This window comes from Streptopelia decaocto (genome assembly GCF_964273445.1).
Source record: "Streptopelia decaocto genome assembly, chromosome: 2".
NCBI classification, from domain to species: domain Eukaryota; kingdom Metazoa; phylum Chordata; class Aves; order Columbiformes; family Columbidae; genus Streptopelia; species Streptopelia decaocto.
The window spans coordinates 156371854-156396568 of record NC_138655.1 but is presented as its reverse complement, the minus strand read 5'-3'; the positions used below and the strand labels follow the sequence as shown (position 1 = coordinate 156396568).

Genomic DNA, 24715 nt, shown 5'->3' with positions numbered 1-24715 from the left:
CCAGAGCCCCAGCTCCCTCAGCCTTTCCTCACACGGGAGATGCTCCACTCCCTTCAGCATCTTTGTTGCCCTGGGCTGGACTCTCTCCAGCAGTTCCCTGTCCTGCTGGAACTGAGGGGCCACAACTGGACACAATATTCCAGGTGTGGTCTCACCAGGGCAGAGTAGAGGGGCAGGAGAACCTCTCTGACCTACTGACCACCCCCTTCTAATCCACCCTAGGATGCCATTGGCCTTCCTGACCACAAGGGCACAGTGCTGGCTCATGGTCATCCTGCTGTCCACCAGGACCCCCAGCTCCCTTTCCCCTACGCTGCTCTCCAACAGGTCATTCCCACGACTTCTCTCCAGTTCCACAGACACGATCAAGTTTAAACAAACTAGACAGCATGGTTTGAAGGTTAAGAGGAAATTTATAATTCCCAAAATCTATGTTTGGTATGGAGAAAACGCCAAAAATGTTCAATGTTCAAACACGCTGACTTGAAGACTTACAAATACTTTTAAAAGAAAATCTAAAAATTAACACAGATTTAATTTATAGCCAGCAAAACACAGCTAATTTTCATCCACACCAGTCACCCTGCTACATCTACTAGATGTCCACAAATGTTGGTGCTGGAAGCAGCACTGGAGAAGAGCAGAGACAGGAAAAGTGGCCAGAGAACGAGGAATGAAGTGTGTGAAGCTTCTTTTGGTGACAATACAAGCGATGCTGCTTTAAAGGATTTGGAAATTACAAAGTGAATCACTCACTTCGTAACTTTTTTCAGAAGCCACCAGAAAAAAAAACAGTAACAAAGACACTCAGAAATGATGCTGAAATTGATTTATAATGGGACTATTTGTATATCTACCTCATCTTTTCTGAGCACAGACCTTCTGGAATGACAGCTTCTTAGATATTTATACTTTTATTTCAGCTTGCTTTCTGCATACACACATATGCTTCTAATTAACATTTACAGCAGGAAAGCTCAGAACTACTCGCCAGACCACATAGCCTCAAAAATTATCTTAATCAAACCTTTCAGAAGTACTTCCAGGTACCAAAAGCTGGCAGAGCAGCTCGGTAACATCTGTACTTGCAACTACTTGTGAAGAGGACACTGCCAAGGGAAGCACATACAAGTGGGTGTAACTTACACAGGCCCTAAGGCCACACAGATTTACCCCAGTACTGCCCTGGTATCGCAACAGGAGAACAGGGGTTGGTTCACAGTCTGGCCACACATGAATTCCAGCACCAAAACCTTTAGGTTTTTGTTACAACATCACTTCTGCATAACTGATTATTTTTCCCCTCTATTTTTGCACATTGAAATTTCTCAAAGTACCTGGAAGCCTTCGCGATGACAAGAGAACTACAGCTGGGGTACACTGTGTCCTCAGAATCTTACAAACTGCTTGTATTTTGCAATCAATATAGTAAAGATTTCATTTGAAACGAATCTTCGACCACAAAGATGTTCAACACTTAAGGCACCATCCAAGAAAAAGATGCTGAAGGAAACATTAACCAAACAGAAACCCGACTGCCCGCAATGCCAGAATCATTATCCAAGCGAGGCCAATATCCACAAATATCACTCAATAACCGCATCATCTCTCAGAAAGGCACTCGCTTTTCCATACCCTTTGTTGTTTGTTCCTCCTCATGAATTCACACCCATTTCAGTTTTCAGCTGCTGGTCCACCAGGGAACCCTTAGGAACTCAGTATTTTCTCTACTGCAGATATTATCCACTGTAACCAAACTACTACTTAGTTTTAGGGTTTGGATTCCCCATCCTCCTACAATCTATCAGACTGAGCACCTTTAACTTCACCAAAACAATTTTCTCCAAGCTTTCTACCATTTTTGGTCCACTTCACGACTTTTCACCAACTTTCTGGTGTTTATAATCACAGTCACCAGAATCACGTTAAAATGGCAGCAGCCAATCTCGCTATCTCTGTGACAAACGGAGCTTTGGGACAGATCCACAAACATCCCACATACTAAATCCCTTTCCAGAAATGCTCCTTTCCAGACTATAGCCCCATCCTACACCTCCACATGCTGATACCGTCCCCTTCTTACACCAAAGAGCATTTTAAGTGCTTACTCAATCCAAACGCCACTTTTGCCTCTGCCCTGTGCTGATCCCCATCATTCTAGATACAGATTTCACAAGCAGTAATTGTTATTAATATTGACTGCTACCAGACTTCATTGCTGGACGACCAGCCAAAAAACCCAAAGCAAGACAACAACAGTTCCCAAAGACAACAAAGTGCTTTGTCAGCCAGCCCTTAACACAATTACTGTAGGTTTTATTCCACTGAATAATTCAAACACATCGTTTTAACCGGAATATAAAACACTGTTAGGCCCAGCATCTTTAAAGAAATCTATTTACGTTTTGTCTTTATAGAAAATTATGGATAAAGGACCACATCAGGTGACCCAACACCTACATCAACGGCAACTTCTAACACTCACGCAGTGGATAAACGACAGGATGAAAAGGGAAGGAACAGGAATACAAACACCAAACCTCAGCGTTCCTGCCTCTGCAGAACACAGTAGATCTATTTATTTCCAAAATAAGAAATTAGAAGCCATCAATGCTCCGCACCTCTTCATTCTGGCATGTTTAACGCACAGCCGGCCCAGCAGCGAGGGGTTCGCTCTCCCAACAAGTCTCGTCTTCCAAACCCTCTGGATTTCATTGGGAACCACGGGACTCCACACTGTGTACTTCAATACGCTTTTCAGCGTAATAAAATATTCTACTGAAATTACGAGATCTAAAAAACAATGACTTTATTGCTTCTTACAACTTTTTCCACCGCAAAATTCAACTCCAAGGTCGTAATTGGCAGGGACAAAATTATGTAGCAATTAGGGCATGACAGCAAAAGCAAACAAGAACTGAAAATGGGTTCGACACTTCTGGTAACAAGCAGGTAATTATCACAGCAGCTTGAAAGGGGCATAATCAACCAAACTGACATCATCCCTCCCACATAATAAAATGTGAAATCCCTTTACGTGCAGTGTAGCTCTTACACACAGCTGGTAAATGCTGCCGGTCTAGTCGCGATGTCTGTGGAGCAGCTGAGCTTACATTTGGGACAGCTCAACAGTGGGTAATTTCATTTATTCATTCAGAATGCTAATAACTATAACAGGTTTTGATCCATTGTGGACTACAGAGATTATTTCTAGAAAATGGTATTTTATCAAAAGGCCTTGTCTTCTCTGAGTATAGCTTTGTTTTCAGAGTTCCTAGAAGGCATTAATAGAACAAAAACCTCTGCCTAAACGGCACAGTTGCTGTTACACGTCTGCCTACAAGACAAAATAGGTTTCATATTTTTAATATGAAAACAGCAAGTTGCTGGTCTTAAATATACTCAGCTCTTAATTACTACATTTCACCAACACTTTTCTTTATTTTCCCCAGGACACATTTTATTTCACCTTGAGTGTGAGCATTAACTGTTGTGTCCAAGCAGCACCATTCTGCTGTTCCTACCGACACAAAGTCCAGCTGTGTAATAACTGGTAACGCGTTCATCTTCATAACATATTTTAGGTAATTACAATACGAGCTGTAAAATACACTCATTTATCTCCTGTTCCCCTTTCAATGTTATTTTATCGCAGGATTCTCACTCTCAGCAGCGCAGCTTTTGGAAAACCCGACTGGCTCAATGCTGGTTGTTTTATCTGTCAGAGGAGATTGGGGGGACCCTCCTTCTCCTTTTTCTGTATTTTGTATATTCCTCACCTATGTTCCCTCCCCAGTTTCTCTCTCCTCATGTTGACAAATCCATTTACCCCCTAATCCCGCTGTCTGTCCACAACTATTTCCATCCAGCCCCGATTTTCAGACGGGTTTTCGTTCCTTGTTTCTCAGATACGAGCAATTTCAAACGCACTGGAATCGCCGCTCAATTCCTATTGATTTTTTCAAGTGAAATTTCCACAAAACATTTACAGAGTACCTGCACCTATCATTTTGCAAACTGTGCTGTAAGCAGCCTAAGTAAAAAGATATGAATTATAAACACTTATTTTCTCATCTTCAAAAGCTCAGCACTAACGCAGCACAATGTGAACATCACACCTGTTATGCTGAGTTATCCATTTTTTTGTCATCTCGAGCAATTTATTCTTTTGCATAATATTCTCACAAAGATAACCCAAAGCTTGGTCCTTGGACCTCAGCTTTTAAAGAGTACTAAGGTAATTTCGAACAACAATATTCATTTCGAAATCTAAATGTGATGAGTGTGCATCCCAGACGTGCCTTCACTTGTGGAAGGTTTAGTTCACCAGCAAGTAAAACAGATGCAGGCGCAACAGGAGCTATTTGATTGATGACTAAACATTACATTATAAAGCAGTTAATACTATACCAAATCTTGTCCTTTCTTTTTCCTGCATATCCCAATCATTTTATATCTCAAGTTACTTACAGAGGTTGAAATTGTGCAAGATCTAAAATTTTATCAACGATCTTGTTAACTAAAAGCACAAGTTTTCCACAGTAAAACTAAACCGTAAGAAGGGAAATGAAGCACTGACCTTAAAGCTATAAAGGTAAAATAATAATAATAATACAAATTATTTTTAAACCAACTGCTATCAAAGAGACCTCTTCCTTTTAATCACATCGCTTCTGTGAACACTACGAGTCTACTGTGAGAATCTACAAACGCAACAAATAACTTCATACACAACACTCCCAAAATCCAGCATGGGTTAAAGCAAAACTCACAGGGCTTGGACAACGGGCAAAGATTCACCTGAATGAACACGTAAGCCGCACGTACCCTTTACAAATTGAGGTTATGCTGCGAGAAGCGAGTTGGCAGCGAGGTTCTCCGCGCGGGTTACTCGCAGTTGTATTGGCAGAGGAATGGGGCTGAGCAGCTGCACCAGAAGGCGACCGAGCGCCCGAGTCTCTGCAGTCGTGGCCTTAAATGCCCCGTAAATGTAAAGTTAACTAGAAAGTTTCCATTACCGAGAAAACACCGGGACGTGAGTTACCAGGGAACTGTCCTTCAGGAGCAACGGGGTGCAAAACCTTCAATAACCTTCAGCACCTTCTCTCCTCCGTGTATCTTTGCTCTGTTTCGACAACGGATTACACTAAAAACACCTTTTTAATGCAAACCTAAGAAAGTTGTACTGGCATCCGGGCTCCGCACCATATTGGGAAACAGATATTCTAGGACACTTGAATTCTCAAGACTTGGGAGAAAATCTAAGACACACAGAAATTTCAGGTGCCAATGTTTTGCAAAACAGGTCATCTCATAGAGGGACAAATTCTGATTTTCTTCTTTGTATCTGGACCCTACAGGAAAAGTAACACGGTTGGTTAATGTCCCCAAGGGAAACTTTCTTCATCTGAACAGCTGGGAATACTGTTTTGCTGGGGGACTTGCAGTATTTGTGAGCAGAGCTCTGAGGGATGCCAGGTAAACATCAAATTCATAATGACACCAAAAATTTTACCTTCCCCAGATAGCAGGCACACCTCAACGCCTTATTTTCCTACATCCCATTCTATGGCCCAGTTTGTTGAGGGTTTAGCTCTTCCAAAAATGAACCCAAAAGCTGCGGTTTAGCTTCCCTCGGAAAATAAAAAGCCAAAAAACTAGGGCTTCGGTCTCACTAGATACACCACACACTAGCACGAGCCGACATTTCATTTATTGTAGAATAACATTAATCAGCAACACACAGCATAAAAACTTTATCATTAAAAACAAACCCACAGAGAAAGTGCACTACCATTACAAACCATTGCTCGGCAATGCCGCTGAACTAATTCTAAGCTTAAGTTAAAAACTATCACCAAGTACCAACTTTATAAGCTAAATAAATTTATGTTGTTTCACTTCCAAATTAAATGGGAGAGCCGTTTAAATGTTCAGCCTTGGATGTGCACAGTCAAATGACAATGAGTGAGACCCAAAGCCTGACCCAGAGCCCTCACATTTGTGTGTGTGGGGCTGAACAATGAACCCAGATACTTCTTCAGGGAATGTCTGAAAAACCTCCTGGCTTTCATGCTTTCAGTCGCCTGTATCAGAGAATTTGGATTAAAAGCCTATACGATCCTAAACGATTACAAAAGCACTGTTTTTTTGGATAAAAAACTACACATTCTGAGGACTCCTTCGCAAATTCTGCTCCTGAAGAATTCTGTTCTTTTTTTCAAGTTTCCTTGGCCATAAATTTCATATTCACGTTCATTCAAAAGAAGTCACAAAAGTGAAAACTGTTGGATTTAATACTTAATAAATATATCTATAACATCACTATTATCTCATGCATTCCTAAAAATCTCACAGAAAAGTTTGCTGCCCTATTTCACCAGCTGCAAAAGTCGATCTCCGCTGCCTTGCACACACTTCAATATTATATGAACCCGGTTTCACGCCATTCAGAAGAATCATGGGCAAAACGCAATGCTGGTCTGATATGTTACTTGTGAACATCTTGGACACTAAGGAAGGTTCCTGCTGCTTTTTATCAAGCAGTCGCTCTGGGTGAGGGTTACAACTATTGATGTTCTTAACATACATAAGAACAAACTTCAATTTAATAAGATATTCATTTCTTAAGAATCACAGAATCAACTGTGTTGGAAAAGACCTCAGAGATCATCAAGTCCAACCCTTGGTCCAACTCCAGTCCATTGACTAGATAATGGCACTAAGTGCCATGTCCAATCTCAGTTTAAAAACCTCCAGGGACGGCGAGTCCAGCACCTCCCTGGGCAGCCATTCCAATGCCTGACCACTCTCTCTGCAAAGAATTGCTTTCTAATCTCCAGCCTAAATTTCCCCTGGCAGAGTTGAAGCCCATGGCCCCTTGTCCTATTGCTGACTGCCTGGGAGAAGAGACCAATCCCCACCTGACTAGAACTGCCCTTCAGGTAGTTCTAGAGAGTGCTGAGCTCACCTCTAAGCCTCCTCTTCTCCAGACTAAACAAGCCCAGCTCCCTCAGCCTCTCTCCCATAGGTCTTGTGTTCAAGTCCCTTCACCAGTTTTGCTGCTCTTCTCTGGACCCGCTCCAGCACCTCAATATCCCTCCTGAACTGAGGGGCCCAGAACTGAACACAATACTCCAGGTGTAAGAGACACAACAGAAACTGTCAAGGCCAACCAGTTCTTCTAAACAACAATGTATAATATTATATCGAAAGAAAACATACCTAAAATAAGCACAACTCAGATAAGCAGCCACTATGGGTTTACAACAGGGATCCTATTTCAGTAAAGCAAAATGAGTTCCAGTCTTCTCCTACAAACAGATTTCTAATACTTGCATTAAAGCTACGGAAAACAGTCCAGCTCCTCTTACAACACTTTTAAAACTAAACTTTTCAAAGAAGTGTGTCTGAAGGCACGTCTTAAAAAATTAACACCCAACAAACCACTCGGATATTTCAATCCCAATATTCAGCAAGATCTAAGAAGACCAAAATATTTTAAAAACAATAATAGAAAGGCAAGATTTAAGCCACATTAGAAAACCCTCCTCTAAAGCTGCCAGTTATTGCAATATTTCTTAAGGCAGAGTTTTATGACAAAAATACATTTTTTGTGCAGCAGAGATGTACAAAAGGATTTTTCGGGATGCCAAACGCTTTCAGAACTCTCCAGTGATGACTCACCCTGTTATGTATACAAACCTTTCATTAAAAATAAGTCACTTGGCATCATTACAGATCCTCAGCTTGCAATCCTCAACTCACTGTTATTTCTTATAGAAAATATTCTAAACACTCTGCACTAAAGTATTTTGGTATGCTAATTTTGGGGAGGAAAACGTACGGCTTAACTTGAATGGCCTTTCTTACACAAAGAGTTTCTACTCCAGTTCCCAAAGTGCTCCAAGACGGCCTCAAATACAATTTCTAGCGAGACAGAAATTCTTTGTTGCTCCGTGTCGGTTCTTTGCCAGTCGCGCTGACCAACTATTTTGCCAAAACGAGAGAAATAAGTCTTTTAAAATGAGTCTTGGTGAGTGTAACAAAAAGAATCACTTCTGAAAAAAAGAAAAATAAAGGTGGGGGGGAGTTGAGCTGTTCCTGAACATTTTGACAGCATTCCTGCTGGCTGTCGCCATAGAAGCATCATCTGAATCCCTCCCAAAACATATGAATTTATATGGATAATCTATTACACTTCAACAAAATCGCAACAAACTAAAAACTGCCACATAGGTGCAAATAATTATGGTGAACTACATTACCATACGGGCAAGTACCTGCCAATAAGACAGCTTTTTTTTAATATATATATAACTCCATGGAAATGTGGTGTGGGATTTTTGTGGGTTTTGGTTGGTTGGGTTTTTTTGCTTTGGTTGGTTTTTTGGTGTTTTTTTTTCCCTACTTGGCTGTTGTTTTCTTTGCCTGTACACACGAATGTTTGCAAGATGTACCAGAAACCAGAACCTTCCCACAGTGCTCCATACAGCACGAGCATCCCACGCGTTGCTCCATCAAGTGTTGGATCTGGTCCTTCCAGCCCAGGCTCACAGGGCGAGAGCATCGGGGGTTTTATTCCACGCCTGTTCATCTCCTCAAGGCAGCCACACAACAGCAGCCACCGAGCTTTACATCAAACATTTACCTGCTGGAACTCAAGATTCACTTTGCTGGTCTGGGGTTCGCGCCCCCCCCACAGCATCGTCCGGCCAAATTCAAAGCAACAAGCACAAGACAATTTCCTTTATGTTCAACCCCTCCCACCACCCGCTTCTCTAATAATCCAGTTCCTCGTGTTGACGCTTTTCTAAATACGGCCACACATGAATAAGAAGCGAGCTCGGTGCCAGCTTCGCGATTTCTCTTTCCCACTGGGACACACTTTCCAGCATCTCAGATGTTTTCAGAGCAGGCGCCTCCCCCACCACTGCCACATATACATTGATTTTATTTCTTATAAACGCCTCTTACCCACAGCAGTCACAAGTGCCAAATCGTCTGATTTCACAGGGTGTCAGAAGAAAAAGATCTAAGAACTTATATGGCATTCTCTATGCCTTTTGCTTCTGCAACGTGTTGATTTGGAAAGAAAACTCTTCATTTACTCCAATTCCAACCACCACAAGAAATCAGCTGCCTCTCTCCAGTCATTTACGCTGATCACAGGACTTGATCAACTACACCACCTTTCCAATAAGTTTATGCTTTCCATAGGTTCTGTCAACTACCTGATCAAAGATACAAATTACATTTCTGGATTCACGCTATGAGTCTTTGAGCTTGCAGCATATTGATTGCCACGTTTCACAAAAAATGAACCTAAAGAACAGCCCATATTTTCCTGTTCCCGGACGAGATAAGAAGGCTTGTCTTAGGAAGCATAACTAAATCCTTTTGATTTTTTTAATGTAGTCGTTAAGTTTTTGTTATTCTCTCATATTTATGTGCTACCATAGGTGGTCATGGCAAATTACCAACATAATTTACGCTGGTTCTCTCACTGTAAGACTAGCTTATTAATTAAATTTAAAAGAAAATTTAAAAAGAGGCAACACTCTTTGGCAGTTAAAAAACAGGGGTGTAACAAAGATACAGCCCCAGTCAACAACAGGAGCTTCGTATTTCATATTTGCCTTTAGGAGACCATGTTTTAAATGAAAGCAGACACCATTTTCATTCGCTCGCGTTTAATCACCAGTCGATGCAAGAGATGAATAATGAGAAGCCAGTTGGACGCTGAGCATCTTCGGCACAGGGGGCTTGGGGTGGTGAACAATCAGCCTCGCAAACAAGAGAGACGTTTAAAAACAGGCAGCACAACCATCACGGAGGGTCCAGCGCAAAGCAGGGGCCGGGCTCCCTCTAACAAACAAAAGGGGACACTTTAGTCATATTTTAATGAGGGTTCGCACGTGACCTGGTCCATTAGATACTGAAATGCTGCTGCAGTGGCCATGCGGCCACCTGGGTGTTTGGTGGCTAATGCTCCAACTGGCCACTACGGCACCCTTGAGGAGGGAAAATAACCAAAGCGGCAGCAGCTTTGGTTGGTAACACTGTTCATGCACTGGGGGGCTAAAGATCTGTAGACCCGCAGACATCAGCATGATCAGTGGGAAACCTAAACTACCGCTAACCAGTTCGATCAGGGAACGTAACATGTAGAATAATTAAGCCCATTTATGGCAAATATAAAACACGTTCGTCATCCGGATATAATATTATTTAACTAATAGAATGAATCAAAACCGAAGCTGTGTAATACATTTAACATTCGAAAGCAAGAGCCCATAATTCCTCAAGGCTGCAAAAACTGAAAATATCTACTATCTTACAAATGACAAGAAAACTTGCTAGGAGTCCAGACACCTGCTTTGGGAGAGCATTTGTCTCAATGCCTTCAAAATGCAGTCCCGTTACACACACACTATTTTCTCCATTTAAATACAATTTCACAGAGGTAACCTGGTGCTCTCACCGAGGTCCTTTGGTCCTGTGAAAAGGACACAGCCTGGTTGCCCAGACATATGTTTCCATGCATAATTACAATCACAATCCACACTGAAAAGGTGATCACAGAAATAGCATTTACTGCCTCTTCCATCACACGCTACACAGCACTGACGCCAGCAGGTTCAAGAAAACCCCACGTAAAAGGCGTTTTTTCTTCTCAGGATTTGCGGTTAAACTGTGATACTCAGCATGTCAAAGTTTGTGTGACCAAGGAAAGGTTGGACACATTCAAAGGAGATGGCTAATGCTCAACAGATCCAACACAGAAATATCACCCTCGACTCCAGAAATCCCACAATTCTTTCCCAGCTTCCCGCAATTAGTGGTACAGGGAAGTATCATTACAAAATTATCCTTTCCTTAATTTCCATCCTTGGCATCTGCTATGAATGACTGCAGGAAACGTGAGGATGACACACCAAGATCTCTGACCCGACCCAGTAGAGCCGCTCCTGTGAAACGGGGAATTTCTCCATATGATCTTACAAACAGAATGTGAACGAAGAGCGAGGAAAACAAAGCTCATCATATTGCCCAAAGGACTGTCACACCTAAAGGCTGATCTTTAACAACACTAACCTTCATTTCCAGCCTCCCGTTCACCACCCTGAACTGCAAATAGTGAACATGCCATTATGTAGCCTTGAGTGGTTTAGAAAGGTTTCATTCCTCTAAAAGACCTGTTCCCCATTTCCATCATCCAGAGACTCCAATGCTCTCATAGAGAATCAGTTCTGTGTGGTGGGAGACGATGGCGGGGGGAAGGAAAAACAAATTAAAATGTCTGAGCATTCTATATCCCTCCCCATTCAGGATTGTTGTCCATATTGTATTGAAAAGATTATACTAAGATGCCTTGTCCCTTAGTCAGGCGCTCACCATCCACCACAGTAGAAAAACAACTTCAGGAGCAGAAAGCTCCATGTCACACAACCTTGCTTTTCAACAAGATGCTTTCACAGTGAAAAAACACCTACTTTTCTTGTATTTAAGCAACACTAACCCTCTGGCAGCTCAACGGATTCTCCTAAGTCACCAAATTCCTCGCACGGCCTCAGAAATAACCTCAGTGTCATGTGTCATCTCACTGAAAAAAGTCAGGTGACATTTTGCTGCTATTTTCTAATTTGAAATAACAGCCAATCCTAGAATACCCGCATTCTGACCTTACTTTTTGTAGAGAATTTATAATTTGTTCTTCTTGTAATCAGTTAAAAGACTACAGAGAGAGATTTGTGCGAGTTTACTTTGACCCCCACCCTGGATCAAGTAATATAGTTGAGGAACAAATAAGCTCCTGGACACTGAAGCTCGTATTTCAATACTATGCAGATTACACAATTTTCCAAGTTAAAGCTGTGAATCTATCTGAGAAGACAGGCAGATGTTGCCTGTAGCGAGGGCTGAGGGAAAACTCATAAGAGGTTTTCTCCTGAGGAAGAGAGAAGGAGTAAGAGGCAATTTCTTATCTGTGGAAGACAAAGACGTGAGCTTTAGGGCAGGGGTGCAGGGAAGGTATTGGAATATGACTGTATTTTGTCATTTGTCAATCTGTCAGGCTCACAACTCGAACCATTCATTCCACAAGTCCTCATTTCCAGCACCCAGGCCCATGTTCCTGATGAAATTTGGCATGCATCTTTGACAGAGTTTTATGATAAACGGTTGATGTTCACCGACTGTGGGGTCAAGTTCACCCTCATACCTAAAAGTTGCTTAATTTCATCCATGTACTTCCCATGAGGATGTGGTGAATGTTCATGAGGAAATCTGCTAAAAGACAAGGTGTATTACGCAGAATCCTATGACGTGGGTGATTCTGCCTTGGAGCGCATGAACCAGGGCGGCCATGGAGCTCTGGCAGCAAATTTCACTGTTGCTGCTCAGGTACAACCTGGGTATGGGAAGATTTGCAGCAGGTTTGCTTCTGATGACCTTAGCAGGCTTAGGAGGCTGTTGGAAGGACTGGAGAAGAGATCCCAGGAGAGATTATTTCAAGATATGTCTTCTTTGCAGTATAGACTGCAACCACTGAAAACATTCTGCAAACTGATTCAGATTCCAGATGTAGAACGTGCTTTCTGTACTGAATTAAGTGCTTATGGGGCAACTGGACCCTGTGAAAAACCAGCCCTATGTGTGCGCAAAAGCCAGTTACAACAGTTGTACGTAAGATGCAACCACTCCATCCCATCCTTGTTTCTCTTATAGCCTTAAGAGACATATCACCACCACTGCTTTTCTGCCCCAACTATACCACTACGGCACATCTTTCCAATTCCTCACAAGTACCTCCAGGCTCAGTGGATGCTACAGAACCGTCAGAAAAAAATTACCCTTACAACCCGCTCAAGGGACCACAACCATCCCTGGCTTTTCTGTTACAAAGTTGATCTTCAAGACAGTCTTCCCCAGAAAAAGTCCCCTGGTGAGGCCACACCTGAAGATCTGTGTCCAGTTCTGAGATCCCCAGTTTAAGGACGACAAGGAATTACTGGAGGGAGTCCAGCCAAGGGCTGTGAAGATGATGAGGGGTCTAGAGCATCTTTCTGATGAGGAGACACTGAGAGAGCTGGGGCTGTTCAGCCTGGAGGAGAGGGGATCTCATCAATGCTGATAAATATCTCAAGGCGTGGGAGGTCAAGAGCACAGACCAGACTCTTTCAGTGGTGCCCAATGACACGATGAGCAGCAACAGACACAGACTGAAGCACGGGAGGTTCCATGTGGATATGAGGAGAAACTTCTTTACTGTGAGGTGCCAGAGCCCTGGCCCAGGCTGCCCAGAGAGGTTGTGGAGTCTCCTTCTCTGAAGACATTCAAACCCACCTGGACACCTTCCTGTGTGATCTGCTCTGGTGAACCTGCTTTAGCAGGTGGGTTGGAATGGATGATCTCCAGAGGTCCCTTCCAACCCAAAACACTCTGTGACTGTGATCCTCTTCACCTACAAATCAATGTTACTTTACCAGGAGATCCAACTAAGTAGGTCTTCTTCATCTTCTCCTGGCCTGAAAATTCTGGCACAAGAGAAGATGAGAAGCACAAGGAAAGGATGTGGAGCCCTACGTGCAAAACTATTCAGCCCTACATTGCTCTGATAAAATTTAACACATAATATCAGTACTTAGGATGCTGCTGTGTGTTTGATAAAAGTGTGTATGAGGCAGTAGGAGAGGTCTCAAGCATGAACACACATCTAGCTCAGGAAAAATGCAACCAAATAAGCCCAGTTCTTGCTGAGTGGTCTAGACCTGCCCTTGACTCTACACACAACAGAACTGTGATTCTTCTCCGTATCTGGAAGCAGTGGGAGTAAAACATGAGTAACTGGCCAGTAAAAGAACAATACAGAAATCACGAACAAGTTTATGCAACTTGTAATTGTTATGATTTCAGCTTAGCACCGGTTCAGGGAACCCAGGCCGACAGAAAATCAGTCTCACATTGTCTCGAAATTTGAAGAATGAAAAACTATTTCGCAATGCCTGGTTTATTTTTTCTAAAGCATTCTGTTCCCCGCACTTTGTGATCATGCAGAGCAGCAGTTAGCGCTATTCAACATAGTACATACAGAACACACCGGACTATTGAATTCTTACTTATACTGGTAAGTGTTTACTCTCATGACTATTTTATTTCAATGGAAAACTTTCTATTGACTTCAGCTGTCTTCGAAACAGAACTGTGTACCTTAGAGAACACTCTATCATCCTGATTAATAATTAAATGAATCCATACAGTACTTATTCACCGACAGTTCTTTATTTGGAGGTCCAGGGGCATCAATAATGAAAACACCTCCATAGCACTGATGAAGCTGTCAGCAGCAGATGTTGAAGATTAGGCAGCCGTAAAGAAAGAAAGAAATACATAAATATAGAATCATAGAATCATTCCAGTTGGAAGAGATCCTCCAGATCATTGAGTCCAACCATAACCTAACTCTAGCACTAAACCATGTCCCTAAGAACCTCATCTAAACGCCTTTTAAACCCCTTCAGGGATGGTGACTCCACCACTGCCCTGGGCAGCCTGTTCCATATAGGATTGTTCACCTATGAATCGTGTGTAGGTGTATGGATGATCAGGAGAACTACCTCTCCCCAACCTTCATTTCTCCCTGCTATCACCAGAGAAAACAGGAGCAAACAATCCTCATTGAGAGGGGCAAACGCAGCAGATGTCACAACCGGCAATAGCGATTTCTGGCCATACACCACAGTTCAGTAACTCTGACTTTCCGGTAACACACTAAACAGAAGTCAACCAATTTCAAAACATCCCCCGAGGGAGGCAATAGTGCTGCCTAAAATAGTGGCTATTCACCAATTCAGCTCTAGGATTCCAAAACTTTCTATGGAAAAGTGACATAACCACATCAGTAACTGAACCACGGCCGTCGAGACAGATTCAATAGCTGTGTGCATCTCTGAAAAATGGAAGAGAGAAAATAATCAACTTACTAACTCCTCATTCTATGTCACTATCGATGGATTTTACTACCTGAAGACAAATACACAAACCAAAAAAAAGTTAATTCTTTTACATTTTGTAGACTAATAGATAAGCTACACAAAATATCCAGGCCAGACTCCTCTCCCCAGCCCAGTTTCAAGAATCGGTTCCTGCAAGGCTGTGCCCTGAGCCACAGAAACCACTCCTGAAATCTTCCAGACGTCACGACCATCGCTCTCTTCTTCCAAGAACTAGACTGCAAATTGTAATAGTTGCTACTTCTGGAGCTGCATAACACTGTCTTTACATTATTCTTTGACTGTTTATTTTTCTTAAAGATCTTGCAAGGTGGAAGCAGAAGATGACAAGGGAAAAATGGAAGGGAAAAGATGGTTGAACACACACGAAGATGCTCCCAGGCAAGCTACTGCACCCAGATGGATCCAGGTGAAAGAAAAACATTGAAGTGTACATCTGCCACCCTCAATCTCCTGTCTGTCTTAAAGATGATGTTCCTGTAACTCTGGACTCCTCTTTTCTGATCACTGCCAACCCATAAATTCTTCCAAAAGCCTTCTCCCTTGCTTTTGTATCCATTGCTATGTGCAATCAGCCTTCTACTGAAACATTGTAAAGCCAAAGTGAGACTTTTCAAATAAGAAAAGTCTGTCCAAGACTCACTGTTCAATCCAGACCTCCGTTTTATGACAGTTCTGAACAACTAATGAACGACTCCTGCCATACTGTGACTAAACCTGCACACAAGGCCAGGCGAGGCTGACACGGCAGTGACAACACCCAGCGCACCTTCTGGTATTTGGCCCAAACCTTCGAAAACATTAGAAAATATTCTAGCCTCATTGCCTCATCACTCCACTGTCAGACTCCGCTTGCTTGTTAAAGTCATTCTGGATGGTGCCACAACACTGTACTGTCCAAATCACCCAACTCCAATGGAAGAACAAGGTGACTAAAACAAAGCCCTGACCTTAGTCCATCTCCTAACTCCAGATGTGCTGTCCTTGTGTAGCCCCACCCACCACCCTGTTCTCTTTGTTCTGCCAGTCACATCATGTCCTTTCACCCTGGTCCTCGTGCTTGGAAAAAGCCTTCGAATTCCATCAAACTCAACATCCTCACGTGTAATTTCATTCAAATAAGGGTAGATTTCTGCAGGACTGTAAGCATCAATAAGAATTCCGCCTGCGGTTTTCTGGATTCTGGACAAAACGCAGCTCTCTTTCCTCCTGGTCTAATCCCATCTCAAACAGATACCCCATGCAATGATTACTCCAAAACTGCCCACTTCAGAGTCTGTCATGTTTTCCTCTATGGAATCTGATCTTAGACAAGAGTATAATTTAAATCATAAGCTGGTTGGGGCAGAAGCCTAACTGTAAACTAGGCAGTAAGAACCTGCTCTCACATGCACTTCTTAGAATTGTAGAATTGTTTTCGTTGGAAAAGACCTTTAAGATAATTGAGGCCAACTATGAACCTAACACCGTCAACTGCACCTCTAAACTGTGTCCCTAGGAACCTCATCTATGCGTCTTTTAAACCCATCCAGGGATGGTGACTCCACCACTGCCCTGGGCAGCCTGTTCCAGTGCCTGACAACCCTTTCCATGAAGAAATTTTTCCTAATATCCAATCTGAACCTCCCCTGGTGCAACTTGAGGCCATTTCCTCTCATCCTGTCACTTGCTACTTGGAAGAAGAGACCAACCCCCTCCATGCTCCAAGCTCCTTTCAGGCAGTTCAGAGATCAGAAGGTCTCCCCTCAGCTCCTGTTCTCCAGCTGAACCCCCCAGGTCCCATCACACTTGTGCTCCAGCCCCTCACCAGCTTCCGAAACAGAGTCTTACAAAAGCAACGTACAATCTCTTTCTATAGCACTGGGGCATTTTGGGCATGAAAAATAAGGAAAATAAAGAAGAAAAAGAAAAAAAAGAGAAAGGGATATCTGAAGTAACAACAACATGGAAGTGTTTGTGGTCAGGAGGAACACATTGAGTTCTACCTAAAACAAAGAATTCCTCCCTGAAACAGAATTATATCCCAAAACTGCAAGTCCTGACTAAAAAAACAACAAACACACAAGCAGACTCTTCTTCCATGCCTTCCTCTTCTATGAGTGTCTAATTAAGTAATGTTACTCAAATATTTACCTTTTAATACTTGGTAACCAGCATTAAAACACGGGTCATAGTAGCCAATGTGAAATCTTTTATTTTCTAGCTATACCACAAAAGCACCACCAGCACAAACCACACTTAGTGTGAACATTTCAACAGCAAATACAGACAAGGGGGTGACTTCACCCAAGAGACAGACAGAAACGCAACGCGCTACGAGCAGCTTCAACAGATCTTATGCAGGCACCAAATATCGTCTATAGTCAGGCCTGGCATTGGACCTCAACTTCGAGATGAAAACAAATCCCAGTAAGGCCGCATATAATTATGATCCATTTTTAAAATCAAAGATACTTGCAAAAGGAAAAGTGATGTTTTGCCACTCATTTTGATAGGCATCTGTACCTAAGACGTCAGGAAAAAACAACTCTAAAGACCACTCAAAGATGCATCTGTTTGCTGAAGGTGTTCCACGTCAGACCACCAAACGCAAAGATCTGCACACTGTTTGAGAGAAGGCGCTCAGCTATTCCCGACACAACGTGACCCTCTAGCTCACCACTTCCCCTCCCGAATTCCCGTGAGGTTCCCCGGCTCCCCATGGCCACGGCGCAGCAAATGCCACAGATGGCAAGGGGACATCTGATACCTGTGGTATCACACACGGGGCGCTGCCAGAGAAACACCAAAAGGGTTTCACGGGGGGAAGGCAGAACCAGAGGAGCCCAGCTAAGGGCCCGCTGGCAGCTGGGGTTTTATCCTTCTTTCTGGAAACCTGTTACCTCCCAGAGTTTCCAGAAGCCTTAGTGATGACTGAAGTTGGAGCGGCCCATATAAAACAAAAGGTATCTCCGAGCTCGGTCAGACTGTGCTTTTGGCAACGCTCCACACACAGTTTTCCTTCTTCTCGGGCTGCGTATTTTACACTCCATGGTACACAAAGTATATATTATTCTATACTATGAGTTTTCTATCCAAACTGTAAGAACATGAAAACAAGAGCTGCAAAGCCCTAAGATTTGAAGGCAGTGATGATAGAAGAATACTTTGATCGTGATTTTTAAATAGCTGACTAAATTTCAGGCTGGAAATACCCTGTAGAGCACACGCTGAATGGCTCTTCTAGCCTGAAACAAAAGCAGAAATCAATACATGGCTGCTCTTCATTTTTGCTCAGCCGTTTACCTTTAAGAGATCATTTTCAGGCAAGTCCAACGACCAGTCACATTAAGAAAGAACGTGACGCAACTACTTTCTAATGGCATATTATGTAAATGACAATAATGCCGCCCCTTGCCTTCCCCCAAAAAAACTCTCAAAAAGCATTCTGCCAAAACTCTCCAGGAGTTTCTGTCTGGGAAAGAATAATACATAAGAGGGGGGAAAAATATATATATTTATATATATGTACATCAACTGAGTATGTAGTCTGATAAAATAGTTGTACCAAAATTCAATACAATTGCTTAAAAAAGAGAGTATTTTGTCCTAAAAGCATCTAGATTTAATGCCAACAAAATATTATGTACTAGTTTGTACAGAACAGATAAACTACAAGCGCAGAGTCATGAAACAGTTTACAAAGACGAACTGCAAGTGAGGCAAGCACTTAATAATCACAGATACTCAAACTCCAAGTGTATTGTCAAAAGAAAGGACGTTTACAATAAAGTAGCAAAGGAAGCACACACCAAATACTTTAAAAATAGATGTATAATGGCCATTAGTGAACGGCTGGCATAGGGGCACTGAGAGAAGCGGATCTGCTCTCCTGCCTCCGTTTGTCTCATAAGTAGATGGTAAAATATTTGCACTGAACACTCTGGGAGCTGCATTTTTTTTTCTGTGGCAACTGTATTTTGTTGTGCAGGAGCATCAAGCACAACATACTGACATCACCATGATGTACAAATAGGTACATATAAGCTCCAGCTTTGTAATTTTGTTTATCTCAAAACATAGTGTTTTATATAGTCACTGAGAATCTTTAAATGTCTGCCTATTTGTTTCCATTTTGCAACAGGACTATTAACCCACTGTGCTTTATTTCTTCAGACGGCAAAGAAACCCGAATTATTTTCACACTGATCTTCAGTTCTTTCGAGAACTCCCACCATGCTAAATAACACTATTCCGCAAAACTGTGAAGTTAAATAATAAAACTAAAGTAACTCGGGAACATTTTGCAATTATGTAATGAATCTGGTCACAGTATTAACTAATGACTCGCTGGTGAACATCTAGTATTTAGTATCCAGAATTGGTACATGACTGAGACAGTTTTGTAAAGAAATAGAAAGCACCGTGCTCATATATTTAAAACTCAGGCTGGTTTGTTGGTTTGTTTTTATATCAACCTGCTACAAAGTAACCCCACTAAAAAGACAAAAAAAAAAAAAGGGACAGGCAGCCTCTCATTTTGTCCAGACCAAGAAAAGCAAAAACAAAATACTTTTTTTAAACCTTTACAGTTTGTATCAAGTTTGCTAAAGCCAGCCAGTTACATAACACTTACTTTGACTTATGACCCATTTGCTCACCGCTTATACAAAAACCATCATATATGATGGTCTGAGCATCCATTATGTGTTCGGAACACGGTGTGTTTTCAAAAGGTGCTTTTATTTCTTTAATTCAGAGCTATAGATAAAGGCAGCTGGAAGGCTCGTCTACAATGAACACTACACGGGTACGCTTCGAAACCACCCAAAATTAAAATGGCACTCTTTTCAAAAATAAGTGTGTGCAAAGTATTTCGAAATACTGAAGAAAAATTAATCGTATCTCGTTTTCCATCACTCCAGAATTCACACCAGGAAATGAAAAGTGGTTTAAAAAAAATATATATATATACATATATATATATATAAAAAAAAAAGGAGTTGTGCTATAGGTAACCATATAAAGTCATAATTGTATAAGAAAATGTGTGTGTCGGTGCGGGCACACGTGTGCGTGGGGGTGTCCGCAGCACTGACCGCTGTCCGGGGCAGACCCGAGCTGCGCTTTGTGTTTGGCGTTTCTCCCCCCTCCTTTTATTATTATTATTTTTATTTTTAAATGCTCTAGGGTCGTCTATAACCCTGTAACTTGAACCTACAGATCCCCGTGTGCCTTCGGGTTGGGTTTGGGGGTGGGTTTTTTTTTGACCAAACGGCGTAAAATTCCCTCTCCCGAGTGTCAGCGGCGGCCGCGTCCCCCCACCAAGTTTGTCCCCGGGTCCCCCCCCGCCGTTCCCAGCCCCCTCAGCCGCTGTCACCGTTTGCCCTTTAATACAAAGAAGTTAAACCACAAGCCGTACTCACCCCCGGCGAATCGGTTCTGCGCGACATAGCCCAGCCCCCCGCGGAACCTCTCACAAATCCCCTCTGGAAAATGGAGGGGCTGGCATCGGCTTGCCCGCCCGTACCGATCCGGAGGAAAGAGAAGTTATTTACATGTCACGGCCCCACCGCCTGCTCAGCACTCCCCGCGATCAGCCATGTTCCTCTCCCGGACCCGCCGCTCGGTACGAGCTTCCCCAGCCCACTGCCCCGGGGCCTCGGGCGGGCGCGGCGCGGGCGGCTCTACAGGGGCCCCATGGCGGCGCCGGCGGGGGAGCGATCCGCCAACAGCCCCGATCGCCGCGGAACTTCGGGATCCTCCCCGAACCAGGCTGGGAGCCGCCGGCGGAGGAGGGCGGAGGGGGAGGGGAGCGGAGGGGAAGGGGAGGGGAGGGGAAAGGGAGGAAAAAAAAAAAAAAAAGAAAAAAAAAAATAAAAAAAAAAGAGCCGAGCGAAAGTAGATCCGACGCAGCCGGGCGCCGCCAATGTGCGGACCGGAGTCCTGCGGCAGGAGCCGGGGCCGCGGCTGCGCCAGCGAGGCAGAGCGGCGGCGGCCGGAGGCGCAGCGCCCCCGCCGGAGGCTCCCGCCGCCCGGCCCCCAGCCCGCACCCCCGGCGCGGGGACACGGCGGCGCTGGCGCCGAGGGGGGGAACCGGGGGCGGCCCGAGGGGGGAACCAGGGGCGGCCCGAGAGCCCCGCACGTCCCGGCGGCTGCTCCCGGGAGCCGGCGCCGGCAGCGCCCGGTGTGTCCGCCCGCAGCCCCTGTCCCAGAAACACCCCGAGCGCGGCGGGCGGCAGCTCCCCCGGGTCTCCTTCCCTGCTCCCTCCCTTCCCCCAACGCCCGCACTTTCCCTTTTAACAAAGCAGCGCAGCAGAAAAGTTACAAAACGTTTCCATAGCTGCCGGCCGGTTCCCCGGCCGGACCCCTCGGCTGTTTGGGGCTACTCTGGGAAAAAAAAGGGGATTTCAGCCTTAAAGATGAAGGTGTGACCCCAAGTCACCACCCGTTCCTCTTTGACATTTTTCAGGCTACTCTACACTTCTCCAAAACCCAGCTGGAACGGTGGAGCCCAAAAGCGAGCTTGACAAATGTCCATCCTCAACCGGCTCTTTCCTAATCCTTCACATGGTCCCTGCCAATTTTCTTTTTCTTCTACGGAGAGGAAAACAAATCAAGAAAACATTATACAGCTATCATTTCACTTGTATTGATAGATACTTGCAAACCAGCCTGCCAGTGTAAGTAGTAACGCAACTACCTTTGTTCAGCTTCTCTTCGAAGCCCTCAAACAGCTGCTGTGTGATGCTGTGCTTGTCAATCTGTTATGTTTCCTTAAAATTTGTTTAAATATCAGACATCTGCAAGACAGAGGTTGACACATTGACAACAATAATCTGTTTCATCTGTCAAACAAGACCATGCATTAAGTCTATTTTTCTTTTTTAATCAAAATCTTTGCTGTTACACTGATTACAATGGGACGTACTTAACCCTGGGCACCGTCTGCTGTGGACAAAAATGTTCGGTGTTGTTTTATCAATACTGCTCAGAAAAATTCTCAGTAAATGCACCGAGGAACTTTAAAAGACCATTTTACCTGTAAGAGTGAACAAAACAACCCCCAAAGCCCACCCGGATTCACAGAGCACAACCTGCCCCAGCACAGGGAGGGAACCTATGGAACATTCTCCCTCTGGGTGCCCGGCCTACAGGGAAGTTTTTATCAAACCAATTCTCCGGAGACTGAGATAAAATTTTAAAAAGAAAGCACCCGCGTGAAAGAAAAAACTCCACGTGTTTACTCTGTAACAAGTGACTATTATATAAGAGCCATCGTGCCATGTTAGTACAGGTACGGACACATAAATACATTTAGTTACAAGGAGCTATCGAGCTACCGCTTATCAGCACATCTCTGGTCGCCGTGCGGAGTGACGCACTGAGCCTGCTGCAATGAGAAGGTTCAGTGTGTCAGTCTGAACCTTAGCAAAGATGTAAACCTCAATATTTGGCGATTTTGGTCCAGCCAACAAGTGGTGAATGGCTAAACCACTACTGAGACATTAATCGATTTGCCTGTTCCCTTTAGCACTCAGAGCCTTTATCCAGGACAAGCCCTACCTGGACACACATCTTTGTGTAGTTGAAACCTTCTTCTAACCAGCATTCTAACTAAAATAAATTCCTCTTAAACCAAAGAAAATGCCCAACAGCAGGGAGATGCTGTTATTTTTCAAATTGTATCAAATGAGTGGCTGTATTTATCCTCAGCAAGGCCAGAGCACCATTTTTATTGAATGTCAGCTATGCCATAACTACCTATTTATATAAGTTTCCGCTAAAACATTGTGCGGTTCCTTCTGAGATTATACCCCTGGATGCACCGTAAATTCACAAATTTATTTGTGCTGCTACACCTTAAACCTGTAGATATTTTCAAACACCTGACACTCAGTAAAAAAATACATGTTTTCATGTACAGGGTAATGGGTCACCTGACAAGTTTGTTGGCACAAACAAGTTGCAATTTAATAATAGCTGGTAATAATAATTAATAATAATAATAAATTACTCTTGGTACTTTTCCCTACTGTTCATGTGAGCCAGGGTGCGAGCTAACAGGTCTGAAGCCATATTAGTTGGGCTCATTCTTCATCAGAGCTTCGGAGCTTCATTTACTCTCAACATGCAAGATGTGAGATTTGGGGTTTTTTTACTCTAAAAGCATATAAAATACCATTAAAATCTCAGTAAGGATAAATCCGTATGTTTACTAGAGCACAGTCGGACATGGTCCAACACCAGTCATGTTGAGTAACTACTACTTTGCCACACAAGCTGCCCATAAGTTGCCATCAACAGGAGGGTACATGAGCTAAACAACTCCAGGTAGGGCTCAACATTGGGCAGCGAATTCTCCTCGAGACCAATCCCAACTCATTTCTCTCCTTCCAGGCTCTGAACTGCGCCCGGTTCAGCTCCAGGTTGGATCACATTGTGAACCAGACAAGGGGACGGGTCCTGCTATGGGGTGACCCCGACACCAAAAAAAGGCAAAGCAGTTCTGGCTGCATGGACTCCCTGCCCCGACGCACACGTCTCCAGAAACTGTTTAAGCCAAAATTCTGCCAAGAAAATGTACATGGGAAAAATGAGATCAGTCATCTCTCCCAGGGCTTTTTTTTTTTTGTAAGCAACAGAAGCAATGGATTTAATGATTAAGATAAAAACTTATGTCTGTACATATGTTGGGCTGTTTTCTTCCAAACTCCAACTGATTAACTCAAGGATACAACTCTCAAGTTACTCAAGACACATTTAGTGCAACACGCCTTAGCTGTTTATGATAGGCCCTATTTAAAATTTCATACTTTTGGAGACTGTTACTTCGCAGCAACCAAGAGAAACTCCAATGTATATACATCACCACTTCCAATATATCCCAGTCTAAATTTCAGGTGCAATACATCCACAAATAAGAGACACAGGCTTCACAACAGGAGTGTGATTTGGTTACAACGTTTGATTTGGTACTTCACTGATTTTAAAGTGTACAAAGGTGAACATACTAAGAAGCACAAAAATGCGTTTGGCTTTTTATAAGCATTTGTTTCTTCTTAACTTCTGTTGACCTGCTATTTTCAAGGTCTTCAATGGGTTTCTAATAATATTATAATAGAATCCTAATAACAACTTGAGATTAATCCCTAAGTATTTAGCTACAAAAAGAAAACAAGCAGAAAAGGAAACTCAAATATTTTGCCTTAGCCTGGTAATTCTACCAAAATGTAAAGGCAATTTACCTTCTAGCAGCCTTTTATGCTTCCATGCTAAAAATCAACATGAACCACCCTTTTCTGTGAATCCAGTTTCTGTGTAAATTCCACTTTTCATGCCAAAGCACAGATGAAACAGAATTAGTTTGGCTTCTTTTTTCTTATTACATTTGAAGGGGTTTGGAAGTTCTTAGTTTCTAAGCTGGACTAAGGCAGCGTCTGGAGATAGATTCCATTTCGAAAAGTAATAAATAAATATTCTTTTTTTTAAGAAGGTTCCAAACCGCTTCCGAACCATATTTTTTCTCTTCCCTATGCTCTTTGCTCTTGTGGGCATGAACTAGATCATATTTGGAACCCAAGGCAGGTCAGCAGCACGTCGTACAGCCAAGAAACACATTTGGTGCACTAACTACATACCCACGTTAACATACTATTATAAATTTGATTTAAAGCCACTACATTTAAGATGCCATAACCAGCAAGTGTGCTATTAGAAAT

At 43.2% G+C, this 24715-nt stretch overlaps 1 protein-coding gene across 14 annotated transcripts in view; it reads right to left on the bottom strand.

Annotated features, from left to right (window-relative positions):
- KMT2C (lysine methyltransferase 2C) overlaps window positions 1–24715 on the bottom strand; it is a 203464-nt gene that overhangs the window by 163252 nt on the left and 15497 nt on the right. The window contains exon 1 of one of the 14 annotated variants that reach the window (XM_082046495.1): window positions 20420–20782. The exons of 12 other annotated variants lie outside the window; for them this stretch is intronic. Coding sequence is in view for 1 of the 2 variants with exons in the window: in XM_082046493.1 (XP_081902619.1) it covers window positions 20552–20553 (2 nt within the window). In the remaining variant the exon portion in view is untranslated. Of the gene's footprint in view, window positions 1–20419; window positions 20783–24715 lie in introns of those variants that run through there. One more of the 14 variants, XM_082046493.1, reaches the window with a different exon arrangement.